We start from the raw sequence: 25,426 nt of genomic DNA on the forward strand, positions 1-25,426 counted from the left end.
CAACCAGGTCACTAATGTGTAGTTGCTTAGGTTGTGTACTCACCTGGACTAGGGTTCACAGCCACAGTGAGGTCCTGTTGGGTCTCCAGTGCCGTATCCACCAGTATCACATCAGAAACAGGTGCATCTAGGGCAACCTTATTGGTTGAGGCCTCAGCTGCAGCTGAATAAACTGAAACATCAAGTCAAGATTCAACTTGTAGCTGGTGCTTTGCACTCTTAATCCCAGACCTCTTAGCTTCAGGTTTTTTCCACTAGCTGTCTTTTTCATTATTGAGGCTATGCAAAGACTCCAAACTTTCTGTGGTCTTTCATCATCTCTCTGTGTGTGTCAGCTGCTTTTCATGTTTTCCCCATGACTTCTGGGACTACACTATTCTTTCCACACTTGTCCCACCAGCACATCCCATTTTTTCGTGCAAGAGCATGGCAGCCATTTTTGGCGCTGGGATCTCACCCCAATAAAAATGGGGCTGTGATCTTGTGCAGTGCCCCAAAACATGAGTTTCTGGGTGCCATGTTGTGCTGCAAGAGTACGGCCCTGAAAAAAGCATATCTTTGGGGCTCCATGATCTCAAACTAGTCACGTGACTCATGTAGGAGCATGCCTGGGAAAATGCACACCCAAGTTTTGAGATCCAGCCTGTTGAAGGGTATGGCATTGTAGAAATTTTAAATATCCTAGAAAACCCCAAATTAACAAATGGCAAGTCCAAAATACCAAGTGGAAATGAAAGGGGTGGGACATAGAAACCACGCCAAATCCATGGCAGACACACTCCTCTGTCTGCTGGGGGGGGAGGGGACAAAAACAGGAAACACCAATAAATGCTCCAGAATGCAAAGTGTTCAGAAAGTGGGCACGGTAGGTTTAAATAGCTTCCACCCAAAGTCCCCCATAAATAATGAAGCTACACTGTCAGGATGCTGTCCGCAGCTCCCAGCTGGTAGTCCAGGAAAGTATAAAGACAAGGAAACATTTCTTACCGTCCTTTTTTATTTCAATCTTCACAGAGAGAGGCTATAGAACCCAGCCTCTTGGATAATAGGGTTGTCCTGAATGGATCTCCACCACCCTACCACTTCCTCATTTGTCATTCTCATCATAAAGGTGCTGCTACGTGCCCTCTGTCTTTGAGCTCTTTGCTCTCCTACTTTTAAGACTCGCCAGGTTCTGGGAGATAGAGGGTCTGGGATGCTTTCTAAAGACAATGTGTCAGCTGGGTGGTGTTCCAGTTCTCCTATGATTTCGCAGCTTTTCCCCTCATCTGCCTCCGAGCTGCGACCTCCCCCAAACCCCTGTTGTAAATCTATACTGTCTTCCTCTTCTTCCTCCCTGGAAGGGTCAGGATGAGGAGGTGGCCAGGGGAGTTTTGATAGAAATCTTTGAGGGTGAGCAGGCAAAAAGCACTCAAACTTACAGTCGTTTTCTATTACCGGCAAGTTGAAGGATAAATGAGCCACACCCTAAATTCTTTTGAAATAAGCCAAATGGAACTCTTAGCAGTGTTGCAGGAGCCAATTGGGGGAGGATGTTGGAAGGTTCTAGAAGAAACAGTTGACAGTTGAGAACCAAGATGATGTATAATCATTGTGTACAAAGGAGACTGGCTTAGAATCATACTCTCACAATCATTTAATGTGGATTAATTACTGGTGTGAGAAGGCAAGAATAGCATAGTGGCAAAATGACTGTTTCTGTTTCAATGCAAGAGTAAGGGGAAGGCTTTTCAGCAATGACAGCAGGCAGGACCGTCTCAAAATATTTTGCTGCCAAAGGTGAAACAACAATTGCTTCTAACTGCTCTTCAGAGTTCTGAAGCAGGATGAAAGCTTTGAAATCAGGCTGATTTGCTTCAGAATGCTTAGGAAGAGAGCTGCTTCACTTTAGAAGCAGTCTGAATATGTCTAGCCTCAGTTAAGCCAAGATTGGGGAGCCTCTTGGACCCCAACTCCCATCATACATGACCACTGGCCTTGCTGGCTCGGGATGATGGACCTTCAGTCTAATAACATCTAGAAGGTCACTTGTTTCCTCATCTCTGATTTAAGGCTTCTTCAGTATGAATTAAGCATATCCCCCTCTCTTCTCACTGGTTTCCAATCAGACTTGAAAAGCTTCTTTCAAATTCCCAAGCTGCAATTGCAGCCATTGAGCTGCAGTCTGTCCCAGAGCTGTATGTGCTTCAGACCACCCAGAATATTGTTCACACAATGTTCACAAACAGCTACTAAGACCTGGAAGGGTGGTAGCTAGTGAGGTTTAGATCTGCTGCTTTGTTGAAATCTACCTACGTTCACAGAATAGCCTGAATGGGGGGGGGGTAACATTAAAATAAAGGCTGTGCCTTCAAATCAGGAGGGAAACTTCTATTATAAGTATGTCAACTGGGCTAAGACAAGTGAAGGATAACAAGAAGTGCTCTCTTGAATCATTATTAAACACAATTTAATAAATAAACTGCATGGGTTGCTTCCCAAGTTTCTACTTTTCTGTCAGTTTCATAAGGTTGGACTTCCTAAGCTTCTGGACTGCTATGATTCTTCTAATATCCACAAAGGTCCTATTCTTGGTTTCTGGGAAATTCTTGAAGAGGAAAAAAAACAGCCCTCCACAGAAAGGCAAGAACATAAGGAAGCTGTAGGTCCCGAGTTTTACCTGGAGATGAAAAGGACAGACTTGAGCATAATAGAGAATTGTATTCATCCATATTTCACACACATATCATTCTGGGACCCTCCCCCCACCCAGGAACTCAAAGTGCTTCTAGTCTCGTAGTTCCCATCGTGGGGCACACACCCGACAGGGAGGCAATTTGAATTTTAGGGGGGGGGGCAATTTTAGAATGAATTATTAACAGTGAATAGATATTAACTATTTTAACATGTGAATATGAGGTCACTTTTAGAATAATAAGAGTAATATGTCAAGGGGGGGGAGCATCAGGATTTTAGAGATGCTTAGGTGGGGCATGGCCAAAAAAAGGTTGGGAACCACGTGTTCTACACGGTGCTCTGCTGACACTTCATTGAGGCTCCTTCTGATTCTCTATCCTCAGTCTGAGTTTCTGGCATAGGATAAGCTGGAGGATATTGCAAGGGGGAACCACGAGCCCCTGCCCATGCCACCGTCCAAAATGCTGCTCCTGTCTTGCTTGGAGGAGCTATCAGGACCACTGTTAAATGTGATCATCTCACCTATACCTGAGATTGAGCACCTCCTCAAGGATGGTCTTCTCCACTACATTCAGCAAACAGCCATCCCCAAACCCTTTAGTTTGACCAGAGGAGTTTTCAGTGGTGAACTGCTGGCTACTTCTTCATGCTCTACAAAAAGAGCCCTTCTACAGGTAAGATGGATCATAGCAGCAGTGTTCAGCTTGCTTGCCTCACTACTGATAGAGAGTGGGGAAACCAAGTGATGACTGTATATTGCTACTTCCTCCAACAGCAGCTGTTATTTTGAGCTTAGGGTACACAAGCACAAGGTCTGATGATATAAGAAGTGTGTATCCTGCAACCCACTCAACTACTGGAAGTAGAGGACTGAGATGTGTGCAGTAGGCTGGAAGATTTCTTATGTAGAGTAGTAAACTCAGAGGCTTCACACATTCTACCAATCCCAGCAGCCAGTGGCATAGTGTGGGGACAGGTGGTGCATGGTCCTGGAGACAAATTTCTGAAGGAGAGCAACCAGGCGCTGCCACAACAGGCTCCCACCTCAAGGCGGGAGCTGCGGGGAGGCAAGCCACACCCAGGCTGGGGTTATGGGGCGCAGCGGCAGCAGCGTCTTCTTCTCCTCACGGCTGGTGAAGGGATACCCCCACATGCCCCACCCCTGGGCTGACTGAGAAGGAGAGGGGGAGGGCGGTTTTAGTGAGCCCACCAAGGAGGGAGGGAGGAAGAGGAAGGGGGAAAAGCAATTAGGAGCCACGTTTCTTGCCCAGAACACCTTTTTCCAAGGACAGGAGGGCAAGGCAACACAGCGGTTCTCTTGGCTTTGCATTTCTCTGCCTTATCTCTACTCCCAAGTTGGGACTACTTTGCAAGGAGAGATTGATTAGATCCCTTGATTTGATACTGGCCAGCAAAGAGACTGACAACTGCCCAGTTCAGGGAGTTGCAACATTTGCCCTGTCCTGGGCACCAGCAACCCACGCTATGCCATTGACAGAAGCTGAAGTTACATACTCCTTATTCCCTTCCATATCTGTAGTGGGCTTGAGCACATAAGGTCTACAGTAGCTCTGACCCTTTGGCTAAAGCAGTTCCTGGTTAAGGCCCAGACCACCTGGTAGCAGACAAAGATGAACACATGAAACTGCTTTGTACAGAGTCAGACAACTTGTCCAACCAGTCCAGTACACTGCCTGGCAGCAGGTCCTTAGACAGAGGTCTTTTCCAGGAGATACCAGAGATCAGGTCTGGGACTTCCTGCATACAAAACTATGGCTCCTTTCCTGAAAGCAAGAGCAATCTGCTCAAGGCTAAGCAGTGGTTTTCATGGCCAACTGGGCATTTGAATATTGTTCAGATTGTTTGAACTTTATTAGAAAATATGCACATCTTCAAGATGCCTTAACATTCACATTGAACAAAGCACAAGACAAGAATGCTGACAAATCCATGCATCTGAGGTTATGGCTTCATATCTTGGGTTTTACCCGAGGGCTGGGTGGGTGGATAATGGTGAGGAACAGAGATGGATGTAGCTCACTGATGCAAACCTTGCTCCCTGCATCAAACTGACTATCAATATCACTCACCACAATCTGAAGGAACACCATCATCATAAGAAAGTGTGAGAACCACTGCACAAATCCCGCAATCACAAAGGCTGAGGCCCGTGACGACTGAAGGAACATTGCCACCACAATTACATTTGGAATTGGACCTTGGTGGAAAGAAAGGGTTCGTGACATGGATCACCGTTTCACCATAGAACTCAAATATTCCTCTATCCAATTAATATCTTGCATATCATTTAAGGAGATGAGTACACAATGTGAGCAATTACCTGGCCCAATGGAGTGTGCTATGACAAATACTTGGACTAAAAATAGGCTGACATACGCCATCTCGTTGATGGTGTCCTGTTAGAGAAAGTAGGTTGCATTTCAGTTATGTACATGTGATATTGACAGGTGCCCCTTATCTAGTGCTGGGGTAGTCAATGTTGCTAGACTACAGTTCACATCATCCCTCACCACTTTCCATGTTAGTTAGGCCTGATGGGAGTTGGACTCTAACATCAATGGGACGGCAACCACTCTGGCTAGAATTGCTGGCCAATTGAAAACAGCAGGTGAGACAGAACACCAAGATCTCCGTCCCTCTGAGTTCTCTTGCAACATCCAGAGGACTTTCACAGATGGGAGACTATGTCCATTCTCAGCCATTCCCTCCAAGCCTTTGCACAAAATCCAAATGAATTGTATAAACCGAAGTAACTTTTCTCTCAAGTCTCCTTCTACAGATGTACCCATCAGCATATACAGCCAACTTCCACATTAACTTTGTTGCTATTACATAGCACGGAGTATAGGGGGAGCAAGAATGGGGCTAAATGACAGCCCATTTGGTGATTCTCAACTCTCAATTACAAACCTCTATTTCCAGGGCCATGGTTAACAGGACACAGACAATGCTGCACATCGCAAAGCCAATCAGAAGCAGATACCTATGTCCCTTAGAATCAGCAATACACATCTAGAGAATATAAAGAGGAGGAAAGGAGATATAGGAACGTACAATGCAACATAAGTTAGCTTATATTGGTTCCTGTAAAACTGGTACAAAACATTATTAAAGCTAATATTAGGAAGCATATGGATGAATATATCAGTGTGGCTTCTTAAAAGATAAGTCCTGACTAACTAACCTTTTAAGAGTTCATTGATAGTGTCAGTGTAAGCAAGCTAATGCTGTACAGTGGTACCTCTGGTTAAGAACTTAATTCATTCTGGAGGTCCGTTCTTAACCTGAGGTACCACTTTAGCTAATGGGGCCTCCCGCTGCCGCCGCACAATTTCTGTTCTCATCCTGAATCAAAGTTCTTAACCCAAGGTACTATTTCTGTTGTAGCGGAGTCTGTAACCTGACACGTCTGTAACCGAAGGTACCACTGTGTAACCTAATTATACATTTGGGGGATATTTTTCAACATAACTTCACACCCTCTGAGAACAGGATTCTGGACTAGATGGGCCTTTTTCTCATCTAGAGTCTCCAACAAGAATCTTTCAATGTTCCTATTATGAGAGCAGATGAGGTGTGTAGTAAGTAGTGTTAGACGCAATTCTTTGGAGTATAAAATGAGAATGCCCCATGCTCCTTGGAAGAAGGGTGGGATAAAAGTGCTAATAAAATTTTAAAAGCCAGTGGTGTTATGTGGTGTGGGTTGGACTCTGGTAGAAACTGACCACAAAACCAGGAGCAAGGGGCAAAACTATAGTAGACAAAAGGAACAGAGGAAAACTCCAAGTACATAGAAGGACCAGTTGTATTTTATTCCTACACTTCTCAGGACAATCCTGCCTTGGAGAACATTTTTTATGAGCAATTCTCATCAAGTCCACAAGTGAAATCACTGTAGTATTTAATTTAATTTAATTTACATTATTATTCTTAATCAAAATTAAAATATCTAAATGGTGTACATTTAAAATATAAAATAATGATCAACAGAGCACAGATAAAATCAACAAAATTTTCAAATAAAGCAGACTTTCTGAAACAATAAAAAAAAGTTTTCTGTAGGCATCTAAGACAGGATAGTTGTGTTTTCATGTCGAAATAATGCTGTATAATGTTGTTTATCGTTTGTAGTTTGTAGTGTTCCTGCCATGTGTGAGGTTGACTGATGAGACCAGCAACTACTAAAAATACGTGTCCCTAAGGAATGATAGTTCTCGGTCATATCTGAATGAAGATACCCTTCACTATGGAGGAATCCACATATAAACAACAGCTATTGAAGCATGATGTGCCTTTGAGTTTGCACATTTAGCCAACATGGTACTCTCTAAATCTTAAGGATTTAAGCTCCAGCCAGCTGGATGAGGAAAAGGTGTAGAGAAAGTTCAGTAAGTCAGTAATAAATAAATAAATAAAGTAATAAGGTTCAGTTGTTCAAAAAGTCGCAGTATCTGAAGAACAACAGACTGGTTTCCCCTGTTGTATAGAATTGCAGCTTATAGGCTATATCTTTACCACAGACAATTTAAATTTAATTGGACTTTCTTAAGGGAATTTTGAGAACTTTGGTTCTTCTGCAGTAGGGGCTTCTCCCTACAGTTAGTCTAGATTTGAAATTCAATTGTCTGGATACTTTTTTATCTTATTACCCCTCCACATAAATTCACTAACGGAATGAAAACAAGTGTTTCACTTAGTGAATAGGAATGTATCCTCCAAAATGAAAGAAACAAATACGCAAAATTATTTTTGATGCAAACACAGACAAACAAGCAAACACAAAATGTTCAAGCTGATTTTTCACCCCTTTGGATGACTTCCAAAGCATACTAGAATACAGGTACTGTGTGTAAATAACTATGGTTCTCTGACAAAGAATGTTCAGAGAACGCTCATAATACTATAATTTTAAAAAAATGTTTATTTTTCATGGGGCTGTTATGGACGGGGGGAGACTGTGAAACTTAAATTTATTTCCTTTGAAGAACAGTGAGTTTTAAGATTCAAAAGGAAAGAGACAAAGAAGTGGAAAAGGCTTACCGTGATCAAGATTGTGATTGAGCCAGAAGCAATTAATACTATACGAAGGTACCGGAGCATTTTTTCTTGCCCCCCTGCTGACATCCAGATTATATCTACATAATAGTGCACCTGAAATCAGAAAAAAATAATCAATAGTCTAGTCTTGGTCAACCTTTCCCTACTCCTTTCCCTTCCTCCCCCACAACAAACACTCTGTGAGGTGAGTGGGGCTGAGAGACATCAAGAAGTGTGACTGGCCCAAGGTCACCCAGCAGCTGCATGTGGAGGAGCGGAGACGCGAACCCGGTTCCCCAGATTATGAGTCCATCGCTCTTAACCACTACACCACATTGGCTCTCTGGTAGGCCACCAGCCTGATCCAGCATATTATTAAATTATCAGCATACCAACCATTAACTTGGGCCTTTGAACGGCTTACCACCATATTAAAATCCATAATACAACCAAGTTAAAACCAAAGAAATATACTAGTGGTATATATATGGTAAGGGACGCGGGTGGCGCTGTGGTCTAAACCACAGAGCCTAGGGCTTGCCAATCAGAAGGTTGGTGGCTCGAATCCCCGCAACGGGGTGAGCTCCCGTTGTTCGGTCCCAGCTCCTGCCAACCTAGCAGTTCGAAAGCATGTCAAAGTGCAAGTAGATAAAAAGGTACCGCTCTGGTGGGCAGGTAAACAATGTTTCTGAGCGCTGCTCTGGTTTCACCATAAGTGGCTTAGTCATGCTGCTCACATGACCTGACAGCTGTATGCGGACAAACGCCGGCTCCCTTGGCCAGTAAAGTGAGATGAGCACCACAACCCTATAGTCGTTTGAGACTGGACTTAACTGTCAACTGTCAGACATCCAGATTATATCTAAATAATAGTCTAATATGAAATGAAGGAGCAACTGGTGGTGACTCAAGATATTGAGGAACCGAAGAATCCTGTTTAGGGTTTCCTTAGGCATCTGGTTGGCCAATGTGGGGAACAAGATGCTGGACTTTGTTGTTGTTTAGTCATTTAGTCGTGTCTGACTCTTCATGACCTCATGGACCAGAGCACGCCATGCACTCCTGTCTTCCACTGACTCCCGCAGTTTGGTCAAACTCATACTGGTAGCTTCGAGAACACTATCCAACCATCTTGTCCTCTGTTGTCCCTCCATCTTTGTGCCCTCCATCTTTCCCAATATCAGGGTCTTTTCCAGGGAGTCTTCTCTTCTCCTGAGGTGGCCAAAGTATTGTAGCCTCAGCTTCAGGATCTGTCCTTCCAGTGAGCACTCAGGACTGATTTCCTTCAGAATGGATAGATTTGATCTTCTTGCAGTCCATGGGACTCTCAAGAGTCTCCTCCAGCACCATAATTCAAAAGCATCCATTCTTCGGCGACCAGCCTTCTTTATGGTCCAGCTCTCACTTCCTTACACCACTACTGGGAAAACCATAGCTTTAACTATATGGACCTTTGTTGGCAAGGTGATGTCTCTGCTTTTTAAGATGCTGTGTAGGTTTGTCATTGCTTATAATGCATATACAACGCATATAAAAAGCTTTCTCTTTACTAATCTATCTGAGTCTCTGGAGTAACTTGTCTGGGAATCACAATTTAATAAGGATATTACAAGCTGGAACGTGTGGAGAGGAGGGCGACTAAGATGATCAAGGGTCTGTAAAGCAAGCCTTATGATGACTGGTTGAATGAGTTGGATATGTTTAGGCAGGATAAGATGAGACTGAGAGAAGATATGATAGCCATCTTCAATTATCTCAACGGCTGTCACATGGAAGGGGGAACAAGCTTCTTTTCTCCTGCTCTGGGGCGGTAGGACTCGAACCAATGGCTTCAAGTTAGAAGAAAGAAGATTCCAACTAAATATCAGGAAGAACTTTCTGACGACAACAACAAATACTACTCCTACAACAACAAATACTACAACTTATTATTTATACCCCGCCCATCTGGCTGGGTTTCCCCGGTCACTCTGGGCTGCTCCCAACAGATTAAAAACAGAATAAAATATCAAACATTAAAAACTTCCCTAAAGGGGACTGCATCCAGATGTCTTCTAAAAGTTGTATAATTGTTTATTTCCTTGACATGGGAGGGCATTCCACAGGGTGGGCGCCACTACTGAGAAGGCCTTCTGACTGGTTCCCTGTAACCTCACTTCTTGTAGGGAGGGAACCGCCAGAATTTGCTTGGCTCTGCACCTCAGTGTTCAGGCTGAACGATGGGGGTGGAGACGCTCCTTCAGGTATACTGGGCCAAGGCCGTTTAGGGCTTTAAAAGTCAGCACCAACACTTTGAATTGTGCTTGGAAACATACTGGGAGTCAATGTAGGTCTTTAAGGACGGGTGTAATATGGTCTTGGGGGCCACTCCCAGTCAGCAGTCTGGCTGCCACATTCATAGATCTCCTGATTGGCTTTCACAATGCTATTAGGGTTCCAAATAAGGCTTGTCTCAGTTCCCACTTCCTCACCAGCCAGAGAAAGCTGTGTGATCTTTGCCCGTTCAACCTCAAAACCTTATGTGACTACGCCAACTGTTCAACAATGGAATGGTCTCCCTTTGGGAGCTTGTGGGCTTTCCTTCCTTGGTTGTTTTTAAGCAGAGGTTGGAAGGCCATCAGCCATGGGGCTGGACCGGATGCCTTCGGGTTGATCCCCAACTCTACAATTATTTGATCTTATTATTCTATTATTCCACTGGTCTGCTTCTTGGGCTCTTATGACCTGCATTTAACCTTGTGTTTCAGCTGCCCTTAATCTAGATGTTCACTCCCTCAGTGAATGTGGAACACACACAGTGAATGTGTTTACTTTAGCATTGTCTCCCAGATTGCCAGGATTCTTTAACAACTCCTGTGACTCAGAGCCACCATTTTCTTTGCCTACACCAGATTTAATATTATTGAGTCACAAGGAAGGGGTATGTAAGATATGGAGCACACATCAGCTTGCCTTCCACCTCTACTTCCAGAATCTTTCTCAGAGTTTGAAGGACAATTCACAAGTCATGGGATGAATTTGTGTCTACTGCCAGTTTGTTTACATGTTAGAGGAGTGAAAAAAATAATTTAAAAAACACCCTACAAAAATAGAAATTGTAATAGTTGGGAAATTAAACAGCACCTGCTAGCAGTAAAGACTCTTGGTTTTCTTCCTTTGTAAAAAGGGCTTAATGGGATGTTCTTGGAATGTTCCCCCTGAACTACCCTCACCAAGGAATGTTAATTAAGAGAAATATGTTACATGACATCATCATGTTGAGTTTCCTTCAAACAGACTGAACTGAATTTGCATGATTCTCATGTTGGAATATGAGTACTACGCAGCTGCAAACAAGCAGCTCGATGTTTACATCACATGATGTGCCTGACCGTGGGACAGGATGTACACGGCAGTTCACAGGATTCACAGGGATTTGTTCTCAGTGTAATATGAGACCTTCCTGTTGCTTGTGTAAAGGAAGTCTCAGTCTGTTGCTTGGTGGAGTCTGAGAGAACGGAATGTTTTTTGGTTCTTTTGTACAGTCAGAAATAAACGAGATGTAATAGACTTTCTGACTATCTTCTTTCTCCTGCTGGTATGCAAGGAAGAAGGGGGTGTGCATCTTCTACGCAGGGAGATGTCGCCTATCAAGATCTCCCTGGATTGTGGGGATGTCAGTCAGGGTAGATCACCGGCAAACAAACCCTGGGAGCCTGGGAGAGGGGCCAGCCTCTCCCGCGGGGGCAAGTTTTCCAACATCCCAATCATAGAAAGTTGGCATATACAGCTCTTGGTCTACTTAGAGCTCAGTTACTGCTTACAGTGAATGGTTGATGTTTGTAAGGGTTGAAGCTTGTCTCAGCCCCAACTGTAAATGCTAAGGAGAACTCTGGGTAAGCCGAGGTGGAGTGGCTTCTGTCTGAAGCCCAGATGAGGTCTAGGGCCATACCACTCCTACTCCTCCACACTTGGGGGGGATACCAAACTCTGGGGGGGGGTACCCCTGTTTGATGTAGGTCATAGGTCTTCCCCTAATGGTGGTTTCTCCTTAGATGCACTCCCAGCAGTTGGGCTGGCATGATATAGAATCATAGAATCATAGAATCATAGAGTTGGAAGAGACCACAAGGGCCATCGAGTCCAACCCCCTGCCAAGCAGGAAACACCATCAGAGCACTCCTGACATATGGTTGTCAAGCCTCTGCTTAAAGACCTCCAAAGAAGGAGACTCCACCACACTCCTTGGCAGCAAATTTTACTGTCGAACAGCTCTTACTATCAGGAAGTTCTTCCTAATGTTTAGGTGGAATCTTCTTTCTTGTAGTTTGGAACCATTGCTCCGTGTCCGCTTCTCTGGAGCAGCAGAAAACAACCTTTCTCCCTCCTCTATGTGACATCCTTTTATATATTTGAACATGGCTATCATATCATCCCTTAACCTCCTCTTCTCCAGGCTAAACATGCCCAGCTCCCTTAGCCGTTCCTCATAAGGCATCGTTTCCAGGCCTTTGACCATTTTGGTTGCCCTCCTCTGGACACGTTCCAGTTTGTCAGTGTCCTTCTTGAACTGTGGTGCCCAGAACTGGACACAGTACTCCAGGTGAGGTCTGACCAGAGCAGAATACAGTGGCACTATTACTTCCCTTGATCTAGATGCTATACTCCTATTGATGCAGCCCAGAATTGCATTGGCCTTTTTAGCTGCCGTGTCACACTGTTGGCTCATGTCAAGTTTGTGGTCAACCAAGATTCCTAGATCCTTTTCACATGTACTGCTCTCAAGCCAGGTGTCACCCATCTTGTATTTGTGCCTCTCATTTTTTTTGCTCAAGTGCAATACTTTACATTTCTCCCTGTTAAAATTCATCTTGTTTGTTTTGGCCCAGTTCTCTAATCTGTCAAGGTCGTTTTGAATTGTGATCCTGTCCTCTGGGGTGTTAGCCACCCCTCCCAGTTTGGTGTCATTTGCAAATTTGATCAGGATGCCCTTGAGTCCATCATCCAGGTCGTTGATAAAGATGTTGAATATAATATAGTTTGGTTTCACCCAATGCCTATGTCAAACCACATCTGTAACCAGTAAAAGGTGTGGCCTATTTGATCCCATAAAACCATATGCTGTTGTCTTGTCTGATTAATCACTCTTAAGGAACTGCAAGGTCATGGAGTCTTGGCACACAAATAATGTAGTACACTCAAAATTTCAGAAAGGCCAGTGATAATCTTTTCCACTGCATGATTCAAGTTTAAACCAAACTGATCTTAGTGCTCTGTAGCAGTCAAACCTTTACTCCCAGACAATACCATATTTCCCCTAGAGCCTGACTATAACTTGTGCATGGATGGAGAACTTGTGGTTCTCCAGGTGCTATTGGACAGCAGCTCCTAGCTATGACTGATGGACATTGAAGTCCCAACAAAACCCACAGAGTATTTCACTGAGCAGAAATAATCTGCTGTGCCTAGAGACAAGCAGTGATAATTGGTGCCACAGCCATTAAACATTATGAGCCTTCATTTATCTGGCTCCACCTCCAAACATTTTTTGCAGGGGGGGGGGCATTGCCTTACTTACCGCACCAATGCCATTAAGCTGTGCACCACTCGTCAAGAGAACTGTGGCGATGACCTGAAATCTCAGGTTTGGGGATGATAGCAGTTTAATAGCAGTCATGTTCTTTTCTGCTTTCTCAAAGAGGTCCTCCTGACGGAGTTCATCTATTTCATTCTCCACATCATCCTTGCCTCTCAGCACCTTCAGTACTGTGTGGGAACAGAGGCAGAAAGTATTTGAATTCAGTAGAATAAGAGTTTCAGAAGAATGAGGATATTGTTAAGAAGGAAGCGGGAAAGGGGAAGTCCAGAGGGTCAAATCTCTTTAGAATGTCTGGAAGTGGTCAGCATAAATGTTCAGCTAGAATATACAACTCTGATTGGTAATAATATCTAACAGGGCCAAGGGGATACCGCTGTAGTGAATGAACGGAGTTAAGGAAGCTATTCAAAGCAAAAGAAAAGGTACCTTTTTCAGAAAATGGAAGTCACATACAAATGAAACTAAAACTTGGAGAGTGGGGGAACCCAGTAGGCAGTAGTGGGGAGGAGTCAGCAATCATTTTGCACATTTGGCTGCATTCAGACAGTACTTTATTCCACTTCCAGGCATTTATTTAACTGATAATTTCCACAATTTATGTGACCCTTCCCACAACTTAAAGGTCTCTTTTGGATATCTAGCAGAAGGTTAGCATTCATTCCATGTCAACTGTTTCCAGAAAAAAATCTGTTTGCAACTCCATCAACTTGGAAAAATACAACTCTTCAGCCGGATGGGTTCTCATGGCTATGTATGATGCTCACACCCAGAAATCTCAATACAATTCAAGGTATTGTACCTTCCCTTGCACTCTCTGCATTCTTCCTCTGAATGAACAGATACCTCGGACTTTCAGGAAAGAAGGGTAGTAGTATGATCTGAAAAATTGGCATGACCCCAGAAATGCCCATCACAATCACGTAACCTGTGCAAGAAGATAGACTGGTGACAATGTGGAGAAACTGTGGCCATGCATCTGATCTCGTATAAGCCAAAGGATTAATTCCTCTTAATTACCTTCTCGCATCTTAAATAATTCTTCAAAAATAATTAGCTGACCCACAAGGACGCCCAAAGCATAAAATAGCTGGGGCATCATGACGATAGCTGCTCTCACACTTGCAGGGGCGATCTCTCCAAGATACAGAGGAACAACAACGGAGATTAGTCCTATTTAGTTGATAAATAAGCAGACAAATCACAATGAACATGTGGTATGTGCAAGATGTATGAACAACCCTGAGGCTCCAGTAGGCCGTGCAAGTCATATCTCATGTTGCCAAGCTGTTCTTTTGTAGAATTCTGCAAAATGTCACTGACATTTCACATCTCACACCATAGATATGGCAACACCACCCAGTTGTAGCTCTGAACCAAACTGGCCCCCACAAGGGCGTACAGACTGGTGTTCTCAGTAGCTGCCTCTCAACTTGGGAATATTCTTTTGTTGGAACTTGCCCAGAGCCTGTATATCTCTGAGAAATGGCATTAAATCGTTTAATTCAAACTAATAGTGTTGGCCACTATTAAGGTAGCAGGACAAGCCAAACTGATAGTAGTGGACTACAATTCATGTACAATTCTCTGTCTAGTTGTCATGGAATAGCTATTGGCTGCGATGGATGGAAACTATGGTCAAACAACCTCCATGGTGGTGTGTTTGTTGGTACAATAATTAGTATACCAATTAACCCAAGGCCTTGGGACATCACATACTTATATTTAAATAATAATAATTCTGCACAGCGATTCCTCTTTTCGTATTTTACAAAAATCCATTTTCCAACTCACAGTCCTATAGAATTTCAATTCCACCTCTACCAGTTACTCCATCTTTGGTGAGCTATCTGAGCCACAACACTGGTTTCCAAAGTCAATTAGGGAGATGTGTGTGAAAATGAGACACACTGATACTGCTTTACTTGGTTCTTTGGCAGCCCACCCTCCCTCTGTTGTGGAAACAAACTATTGCTCAGTGTCTCTGCTCGGCTCAAACTAACAACATGAATTCTATGCCAAACTACTAATCCTGGGACCTCGACTCACCTGTGCATATCCCAGTGTAGAAACGTACAGCAATTGTGAATTCATGGATATCTAGGGTATCACCAACAGCCAAGAGGACAGGAGGGATCAGACTCAAAAAGGTCGTTATCTTCATAGCTCCTCTCCTGAAAAGAAAGTGAAAGGGGTCAGTGAGGTGGGAAGATGCCAATATATGATACCATCAAAGCAGCAAAGGGGGGAGAGGAGCTATAGGATTAGAGGAATCTCCTAAACCCTTTATAGATAATTTGTTCTGGGTTTGATAGTAATGGGAGGAAACAAGTACACATGGAAGGCCCTGAAACTTCTACATCCAAGCACTGTAAAATTACTCACACACTTTCTTTATCTTAATAAATATCAGGAGGCATTGCTCATACGTTTCCACCAGAGCTAGAAACCTTCTGCTGTGCTAGATAAAATCTCTTAATTGAGGGATGATGATGAGAGAAAATGGGATCTTCTGAATGTAAACATGTGTTCTACCACTAACTTCTGGGTTCTTTCTCAGCTGTATATTAGAAAATCTGCTGGTGTATGTTAGATGATGTCTTAAGAACCAAATTGATCAAAACCGCATTGGTGGGATTATCTTGCAATTGGTAGGCATGTTCTGACTACCTTCAAACAAAGCTTTATCAGCTGACAAAACATTTTCAGGTATGATTCCATGGACCTAAATGGATCTCACTGTGTCTCTCCCTGCCACTCCCTCTCCTTGTCGTTCAGCAGTCACATCTCAATACCTGCCAAATCTATTGGCCAGAAAACCAATAGGAATGGTCCCAAAAATGGCTCCAAGTGGAAATAAAGCAATGGTGATAGCCACAATATACATCTGAGAACCTGGATCTTCCATCTCTTCAAAGGTTGTTATGTTGAACAAGTCATGTAGGAGCTGAGGGAGAAGCACAATAAATGCTTGAGATTAGGACTGCTCATGTGGCATGAGATCATGGGGCAGCAGAATGCGAGAGCCTGGGACCAACTGAATGATGGCCAATGATCTACAGGCAATTCTGGGATGCCCAGAGAAAATGTGTGCATGTCTCTCCCACTCACATTGAGAACTAGGAGGCATGGGGCCAACTCCTCGGGGCTGAGGTCACTTTCCCTCCTCCCATAGACTATTGAAGGGGGTCAGAACCCCCTCCCCAAGTTAATAGGCATTGCCATTCAAACAGTGTGTGTGCACTGCATCTTGTGATCAATTATGTGGGGTGGGCCTTACCTGCCACACCATATTGTATTCAAGTTGACACCCCTGCTAGGAGATATCACAAAAGTTTTGTCCACACTTTCACAAGTGAAAATAGGAAAATATGTCCCTTTTTTAAATATCTAGACTCAAAGAGCAAGGAGCACTCTCCTTTTTGCCTTCTATATTCTACTTTTATTTACTGAGCAGTAGCTTGTCATATACTGGTTTTTAAAACAGGATGCATTGGGAAATTGACTATGACTATCCCCTCTCTTTTCTTTTTGGAAAACTTAAGAAGGAAGCTTGTATGAGTCTCTCTCTCTCTCTCTCTCTCTCTCTCTCTGTGTGTGTGTGTGTGTGTGTGTGTGAGAGAGAGAGAGAGAGAGAGAGAGAGAGAGAGAGAGATTTGCAGCAGTGTCCTACCTACTTTGGGGTCTGGCTACACCAGTGCCAGCCTATGTTCTCTGTCAATGTATCCCAGAAGAAATGTGATGCTCAACAGAGAAAAGGTCTCCCAGGCCAACAATAACCCCTTCTTTAAGAAGCCACGTGAAACACAGGGCTATCTTACCACAAAAGGGGTGTAGAGTAACCACATATTGTATCCATATTGTACACTAATTAAGCAGGCAGCAATTGATATCCAAATAAGCCTCATTGGGACATCCTGCAGGAAGAAGAAGAAGAAGAAGAAGAAGAAGAAGAAGAAGAAGAAGAAGAAGAAGAAGAAGAAGAAGAAGAAGAAGAAGAAGAAGAAGAAGAAGAAGAAGAAACGTGATGAGAATGTACAGGGCAGAATACTTATATTAAGTAACCGTTGATTAACTACAGTTATCACTAAAACATTTGTAGATGGAAAGATAGAGTGAAACATTAAGACATTATTTTATAATGGCAACATTTGTATACTTTGGCTACTCCAGCTGAACATGATCATCATTGCTACACTATCTCCTGCTAATCATGATGGTTATTATCTACTATTTTATTTTATTTTATTTTATTTATTTGTGTTTATTACATTTATAGACCACCTTTATCTCTCAAGGATCTTTTAAATATAGTAAAGTGAATCAAAGTTTGGTTGTACTTGCAGTCTACCCATCGGATTACTCTAAGCATGAGGAAGGCTACAACCCAACCTTGCAAGGTCCTCCATGGTGGAGAAACAGATGAAGTGCACATCTCCCTCCACCCCCACACCCCAGATTGACTCTCTGCAAGCCTCGCCCTGCCTTTGCAGAACTTTCCGTTCCATTCACTGTGGTCAGGTGGAAGCAAAATTGGTTGGATCCTTGCTGAGTGTAGGTGAGAAGGGGATGAGATGGTTCAGCATCCACTGAATCCCATGCTGGCCCTGCTGCTGTTGCCTCATCTATGCCCAAATCCCAAGTTATCTCCAGGGTGGGCAGTGCCAGATTTATGTATAAGCTAAACAAGCTATAGCTTAGGGCCCCACTCTCTTGGCCCCCCCAAAAAAAAAAATGTAAAGGGAAAAACAACTGGATGTACATTTCCAAAATATAAGAATAAAAAACAAATAAAACAAAACCTACTGTATTTTTTTGCTCTATAAGACTCACTTTTTACCTTCTAAAAAGTAAGGGGAAATGTGTGTGTGTCTTATGGAGCAAATGCAGGCTGCGCAGCTATCACAGAAGCCAGAAAAGCAAGAGGGATTGCTGCTTTCACTGCACAGCGATCCCTCTTGCTGTTCTGGCTTCTGAGATTCAGAATATTTTTTTTCTTGTTTTCCTCCTCCAAAAACTAGGTGCGTCTTGTGGTCTGGTGGATCTTATAGAGCAAAAAATAGGGTACATACAGCAACAGTGTTTTGTGTTGTGTAGGCTCCTATGATGTAAGTAATGAGCCCCGCCGGCTAGCCTGCTCCCTAAAATATCACCAGTTTGCTCATGTCTATATATAGGGTGCCTACATTCTGCAGGGACTGGTCTCATGGCAACAAGTAGTATGCAGCTGCAGACTGCAGTGCAGCACACTTGAATGTAGATCAAGCTGTTGTACCTGTTATCTAATACGGTGGTACCTCAGGTTAAGTACTTAATTCATTCCGGAGAGCCGTTCTTAACCGGAAACTGTTCTTAACCTGAAGCACCACTTTAGCTAATGGGGCCTCCTGCTGCCACTGCGCCCCCAGAGCACGATTTCTGTTCTTAACCTGAAGCAAAGTTCTTAACCCGAGGTAATATTTTTGGGTTAGCGGAGTCTGTAACCTGAAGCATTTGTAACCTGAAGCATATGTAACCCGAGGTACCACTGTATTAAAGAGTGCTTGTAGACTGATGATCAGGCAGCATAGACTAAGGGTATGAGTCTTATGCCTACTGATTGTAATACATAATTTATTTATTTTGATCCCATTATAAATTTACTTTAGAAAAATATTAATCTTCATTATTTAGTCGGCCTATATTATTATTTACGAATACAGTTCCCTGTTACCTCCACTTACTACTATAATACTATATATAAATATTATAATTATATTTCTGCTTAATTGTATTTCAGTTCAACAATTACTTGGATAAAATACATATTTTGTTATGTGCAAATGGCTTTAGATACCTATTAGGGTCCATAAATTACCACATAGCATATATTCAACTCAAAAAACAGCAGCAGTTTGTTGTTGACAAAGGACAGCTGGACATGTAAAGGGCCCCATTACCTTCAGTAGCTTAGGGCCTCACTGAATCTAAATCCGGCCCTGAGGGTGGGGTAATGTAGAGCACACTTTTTCCTTCCCCCAGCCTTCTGATCCAGCCAGCATTGATGGAGGAACTAGGCAGCTTCATCTTGCCCTACTGCTACTCTGCTTGGGTTTGGATTGCTCCAGAAGTCTGAATGCCACCCAAAGTATTGCATGCTATATTGTACAATTGGTTTACATCCCTTTCTGAACCTTGGGAAACAATTACATAACAACATGGGTTTTCAGTTTTTATAAACTCAGCGGATTCCACAGATCCTTCAAGCTCACCTCACGACTGGTTGGTGCAATGGGTGCAATGGGTGCACTGAGTTCACTGAGTTCACTGGGTTCTTTGGATTCATTGGGTTCACTAGGTTCACTGGGTTCATTGGGTGCTTTGGGTGTTTTGTGTGCTTTGTGTGTTCTGGGTGTTTTGGCCTTTCTTGATGCTTTGGATGCCTCCTGCTTTTTCGTCATGGTTTCTTTTTTAGAGTCTGGGAAAATGGCTGACCTGTCAGAGAATAAGAGAGTGCTGTTGACAGAACATAATTAACTACTTCAACTTACTTAAGAAGTAGAAAAGAGGATCAGACCAGCATTGCAATTCCAGCAGCAGCCTGCCAGATATCTGCACACAGGTTAGAATCAAGGCATGGAAGTGTAAGACCGGCTCTGTTTTTGTTTGTGTCTTTCAACATGTCCCTGCTCTACAGCCTCTGAAGTTGTTCCACTTATGCATTAAGGCTAGAAGTCGCTGATAGACCTGGCCTCCTCCATAAGCTTCCTAATCCCCAGACCCCCTCTCTCAATGGTATAGTGGAAGGGAAGTGGAGAAGCCTACATTTATGGACATGCCTAGGAGGGTGGTTATCGGGGTCTCCCACACTGATTTGCCACTACCCCAGTGGCGACCACCACATCTTTTGTTAGTTGAAATATTGTGGGAATGAATTGCTTTGGTGCTTGAACACTGCTTATTTGAACATTTAAACAAAGTCCGAAGCTGTAGAGAGTTAACGTTCTGCTATTGGCAGTGTTCTTGATTACGTCCGTAGATTGTTTAATTAGCCAAAGGCCTGGGTGAAGAAAGGCCTTTATGCATTCTTCCCTCTACATCATTTTCTTCTTAACTTGGATATGTATTCTCAAAGAAGTGAACATCTCACCAAGTGGGATGGCACCCTTCTTAACAGCTGGAATCTATTTTGGGACATAAGAAGTTGGAGGGTATGCCATCCTAGAAATCTTAAATATCCTAGAAAACCCCAAATTAACAAATGGCAAATCCAAAATACCAAGCAGAAATTAAAAGGGGGAGACATAGAAACCATGCACAATTCATGGCAGACACATTCCTCTGCCTACTGGGGGTGGAGGGAGGGGAATACCAATAAATGCTCCAGAATGCAAAGTGTTTGGAAAGTGGGAAGGGTAGGTTTAAATAGCTTCCACCCAAAGCCTCTCCCCCATATATAATGAAGCTACACTGTCAGGACGCTGTCCACAGCTCCCGGCTGGTGGCCCAGGAAAGCATAAAGACAAGGAAAAGTTTCTTACCATCCTTTTTTATTTCAATCTTCACAGAGAGAGGCTGTAAAACCCAGCATCTTGGATAATGGCGTTGACCCCATCTATCCCACTTCCTCCTTCGTTACTCCTACAGGTGCTGCTACATGATCTCTGTCTTTGAGCTCTTTGCTCTCCTACTTTTAAGGCTCGCCAGGTTCTGGGAGATGGAGGGTCTGGAATGTTTTCTAATGACAATGTGCCAGTTGGGTGTTTTTCCAGCTCTCCTACAATTTCACAGCTTTCACCCTCATCTGCCTCTGAGCTGCGACCTACCCCAAACCCCTGTTGTAAATCTATACTGTCTTCATGTTCCTCCTCCCTCAAAGGGTCAGGACGAGGAGGCGGTCTCCACCATTCCTCCTCTGCCCAGTCCCTGACATACACACAGTCTGGTCATATCCTACATCCGGACCTCTTGGGACAGGCTTCAAAATATAAAGACCCACAGAAATGGGTAGAGTTGAAATCTGTCTAGTGGTAGTCACCCCAACCTCTGCAGGGGAGTTTTGATAGAAATATTTGAGAGTGAGCAGGCAAAAAACACTCAAACTTACTGTCGTTTTCTATTACCAGCGAGTTGAAGAATAATTGAGCCACACCCTAAATTCTTTTGAAATAAGCCAAATGGAACTCTTAGCAGTGCTGCGGGAGCCAATTGGGGGAGGATGTTGGAAGGTTCTAGAAGAAACTGTTGACAGTTGAGAACCAAGATGATGCATAATCACTGTGTACAAAGGAGACTGGTTTAGAATCGTACTCTCACAATTATTTAATGTGGATTAATTACTGGTGTGAGAAAGCAAGAATAGCATAGTGGCAAAATGAGTGAGTGATGCATAAGGAAGGCACCCATTCAGATCTCATCGAGCTATACCAGAATAACACTAGGTGGCCTTAATGTTCACTCAGCCTGCCCACCCTGACCCCTGCCTTAACTCCTTCATGGGGATAATAATGACTGATCTTCCAGTGTCATTGTTAGAATCGCAGTGTAATCTCAGGAACACACCTGGAAGTGCTGTATTCAAATACTATATCTTATGGACCATTGAACATTTCACATTTAAAACTATGAAGCTCTTTTGAGAATAGTTCAGTTCTTATGCTGGGATGGATTTATTTGAAATACTAATTGAAAATCTGTATTGATAGGATTACCTCTTCCAAAGCATTATTGCGTGGACAGGCGGAGTCCCCAGATCCCGAGCGGTCCCCCCCCCCCGTCATGTGGAATAACGACTCAAGACAACGTGCTATGGGATTAAATTGGCCACAACTTTATTAAATTGCAAATGTGGGTAGACCTTGGCTCAGGCATTGGGCGTTCTCCCTCCCCAGTCCCCAGCCAGGGACCTAGGGAGCATCAGTGTGTGTGTGGGGGGGATGGGCCGGCTCTGGAGAACATATGTTCAAGCAGAGATAGCCGCCCCCGTTACGCCGCCGCCGCAGGGGAGAGCAATGACGACCTTTCAGCATATGGTCAAAGCCTCCCTTCAGAAACCCCTTTAACGGGGAACCCTGGTATCGCCGCCGCAAAGAGGAAGATGGACTAAAGGATTCCGCCCAAGGCCTGATACCACCAAAGTTGTGACGTTTTGCTACGGGAAAGGTGAAACCTGCCAATGCAGGGAAATTCCTTTCCGGCCCTTTAACAGCGACCTTAACGTAGCAACGCCTGCATACCTGTGAAGAAAAGTTAACCTGCAAAACCTGTGAAGAAAAGTTAACCTGCAAAATAAGACATTAACTGAGGGTGGGTAGGGTGGGAGAAGCTCTGGAGCCAAGTGAGGATCCCCAGGTAAGATCCTCCCTCTATTGTGTGGGCAGGTAATCCCTCCCCTACCTGGCCTGGTCTCCTTGGCAATGCTTCCCCCAGGTGGGATTGGACAACTGACTGAGGTAGGCAGAGACCTCCAGCCTATGCTGTTGGAGCCGCTCCAGATCTAGGGGCTGCGTGCGTCCACACAAAGGGCGCCCCTCGTTTTAAGTGGGGAGCGGTCATTCCTGCATTTTGATTGAGAAGTAGGGGATCTGGGCAGAGCAGTATCAGTATTTGCTTATTCAATAAATGGAAGCCATATTGGCACAAATACACCTGACTTTTCTAAGTCATCTTTTGTGTTTTGTTCTCTATGCTTGTGCCCAAGTTACTCCACTAAAGGAAAGTTATTTGTCAAGCTCTTTCGACCCATCACTGGATCCCTCAATCCACCCTCTTTTGATTCATCCTCTTTTGTATCATCCCAGTATTTAGAAATGCCCACCTTAATTCTTCTTATAATATTTTGATCAAGTCCTTATGCTTCAAATTCTCATTAAGAACAGAGGACAAAGAGAAGAACACCAGTTCCTGTATGCATATTATGTCCTGACCTGTGATTTGCCCCTCATTTTGCATTCCTTTCAGTATTTAGAGGGCAATATATGGTTTAGCTAGGGGGACGTAGGTTTAATTAGGGGGACGCGGGTGGCGCTGTGGGTTAAACCACAGAGCCTAGGGCTTGCTGATCAGAAGGTCAACAGTTTGAATCTCCACAATGGGCTGAGCTCCCGTTGCTCGGTCCCTGCTCCTGCCACTCTAGCAGTTCAAAAGCACGTCAAAGTGCAAGCAGATAAATTACCGGCGGGAAGGTAAACGGCATTTCCGTGCACTGCTCTGGTTCACCAGAAGCAGCTTAGTCATGCTGGCCACATGACCCAGAAGCTGTACACTGGCTCCTCGGCCAATAAAGCCACCCCAGAGTCGGTCACGACTGGACCTAATGGTCAGGGGTCCCTTTACCTTTACCTATATGGTTTAGCTAGAGTCCATCAATGGTTTTAAAATGTTCTCAACATTTCAGCAGTTGTGGTATGTGGGAATGGCTGCATGTGCATGGCACAATGTTTCAGTGTTCATGTGTATCTCTGTACAGCCATGCTCACGGGGGACTTCCATGTCTGACTTCTAGATACCCTTTGGAAGCCGTTAAACCTGAAAGAATGATGACACCAACACACATTTAAGAAATAATTTCCGACAGGGAGAATGATTTACCAGGGATAAGTAACAAAATGATAGATCTGGTAGATCGGGAGAGCTGGGGATTTATGGGACCAGAAACTAGACACTTATAAATTCAAAGAGGAAAGAACTTCCTGCTCATTCTATGTTCTGAACTTCCAGTTATTCATTGCACCAAGAATCTCCTCAAGTAGTCAGCACTGATAAGCTTTGGACTTAGGTAGCATGGAACAGATCCATACCCTCCATGTCCCAATTTTACAGGGACAGTCCCAGAATTACAGAAGTCATCCCAGTTTTTGGTTTGATCCTGGAATGTCCTAGTTTTCTTCTTTCTTTCCCTCCATGTCTCGTAGAATGATTAAAAGTGGTGTGTGTGTGTGTGTAGGTGCGCAAAGAGAGTCCTGTTTATACTAAAATACCTGCACCAGATGAAGGAAATGGTAAAGCTCCCTATAATTTTGAAGGAAAAGGTCACCCGTCCACTTTAAATTCTTTAATTGCAATGCTTCAACAGCCAGCTATTTCTTAGGAATTGTTGGTGCATGTTATGAGAAAAAAGGAAGGTGTTGCAGTGCAAATCTGCTGTCTCACTAGTACCATTAACTACTCATGAGTCAGGTTGAAGAAAGAATCCAGAAAGTTTATTTACTGTAGTAAAGTGTTTCAGTGGGATCACTCCACAAAGGCTGGAACCGCCCACTCAGAGGTCAGGGAATGGGGGTTATTTATAAGCTTATGTGTAAATTTCTAGTGAGAGCCAGTGTGGTGTAGTGGTTAAGTGTGATAGACTCGTAATCTGGTGAACTGGGTTCGTGTCTCCGCTCCTCCACCTGCAGCTGCTGGGTGACCTTGGGCTAGTCACACTTCTCTGAAGTCTCTCAGCCCCACTCACCTCACAGAGTGTTTGTTGTGGGGGAGGAAGGGAAAGGAGAATGTTAGCCGCTTTGAGACTCCTTCGGCTAGTGATAAAGTGGGATATCAAATCCAAACTCTTCTTCTTCTTAGTGTGAGGAGAGAAAATGATCCATCACTTTAAAGATACCCCTCCAAAAGAGCCCAAAGAATCTGGGGAACTATGGTTTATTAAGGGTGCTGGAAATTAGACCTGTGGGGTAAACCACAGCTCCACAGCTTTTTTTGGGGGGGGGGTGACTATGAATGTTCTTCCCTCCAGTCCGAATAATGATGGACTCAGCCTACCACTTAGAGAAGGCAGGGACATGTAAGTTGAATCACAACATTAATGGGGGGTCCTATAGGCCTGGGGAAGAGCTACGTTTATACAGAACAGCCCAAAATAAACCAGTAATACCGAAGGAGGAGAGGAAAGAGCTGGGAAACTCTTTTTCTTTCTTTCTTCATTTTATCTACAACCGTTGGAATCATAACACCAGAAGCCAGAAGATCTGAACAGAACCATCCTACTAGTGCCTACAAAACAACAACAATTGACTTTTTTTCTGATTCAGCAGGAAACAGAATTCTAGTTCTATCGCCCCAGCAACTGTTCCAAGTTAAATTATTGTTAGAATACAACCATAGAGCAGTCTCCTTTGTCAGGAGAAAGCTTGGGTCATC

The 25,426-nt window shown here is 43.7% G+C and overlaps 1 protein-coding gene across 6 annotated transcripts in view; it reads right to left on the bottom strand.

Annotated features, from left to right (window-relative positions):
• Nucleotides 1–25,403, bottom strand: part of LOC309374045 (solute carrier family 2, facilitated glucose transporter member 5-like) — a 42,795-nt gene extending 17,392 nt beyond the window's left edge. Inside the window, exons 1-14 of one of the 6 annotated variants that reach the window (XM_081918837.1) lie at nt 25,386–25,403; nt 21,396–21,529; nt 19,561–19,783; nt 17,131–17,226; nt 16,105–16,256; nt 15,359–15,483; nt 14,330–14,482; nt 14,112–14,237; nt 13,292–13,479; nt 7,738–7,848; nt 5,608–5,709; nt 5,018–5,093; nt 4,767–4,894; nt 2,433–2,659 (exon numbers count right to left, since the gene is read on the bottom strand). In XM_081918837.1, coding sequence (XP_081774963.1) covers nt 2,486–2,659; nt 4,767–4,894; nt 5,018–5,093; nt 5,608–5,709; nt 7,738–7,848; nt 13,292–13,479; nt 14,112–14,237; nt 14,330–14,482; nt 15,359–15,483; nt 16,105–16,256; nt 17,131–17,226; nt 19,561–19,783; nt 21,396–21,529; nt 25,386–25,388 — 1,791 coding nt within the window. In that variant the 5' untranslated portion in view covers nt 25,389–25,403 and the 3' untranslated portion in view covers nt 2,433–2,485. Of the gene's footprint in view, nt 1–43; nt 173–1,421; nt 1,562–2,432; nt 2,660–4,766; nt 4,895–5,017; nt 5,094–5,607; nt 5,710–7,737; nt 7,849–13,291; nt 13,480–14,111; nt 14,238–14,329; nt 14,483–15,358; nt 15,484–16,104; nt 16,257–17,130; nt 17,227–19,560; nt 19,784–20,829; nt 20,922–21,395; nt 21,534–25,385 lie in introns of those variants that run through there. The other 5 variants (XM_081918838.1, XM_081918839.1, XM_081918841.1 and 2 more) reach the window with 5 other exon arrangements.
• Between the last annotated feature and the right edge of the window lie 23 nt (nt 25,404–25,426).

Source organism: Podarcis melisellensis, assembly GCF_964234715.1.
Source record: "Podarcis melisellensis genome assembly, chromosome: 7".
Taxonomy (NCBI): Eukaryota; Metazoa; Chordata; class Lepidosauria; order Squamata; family Lacertidae; genus Podarcis; species Podarcis melisellensis.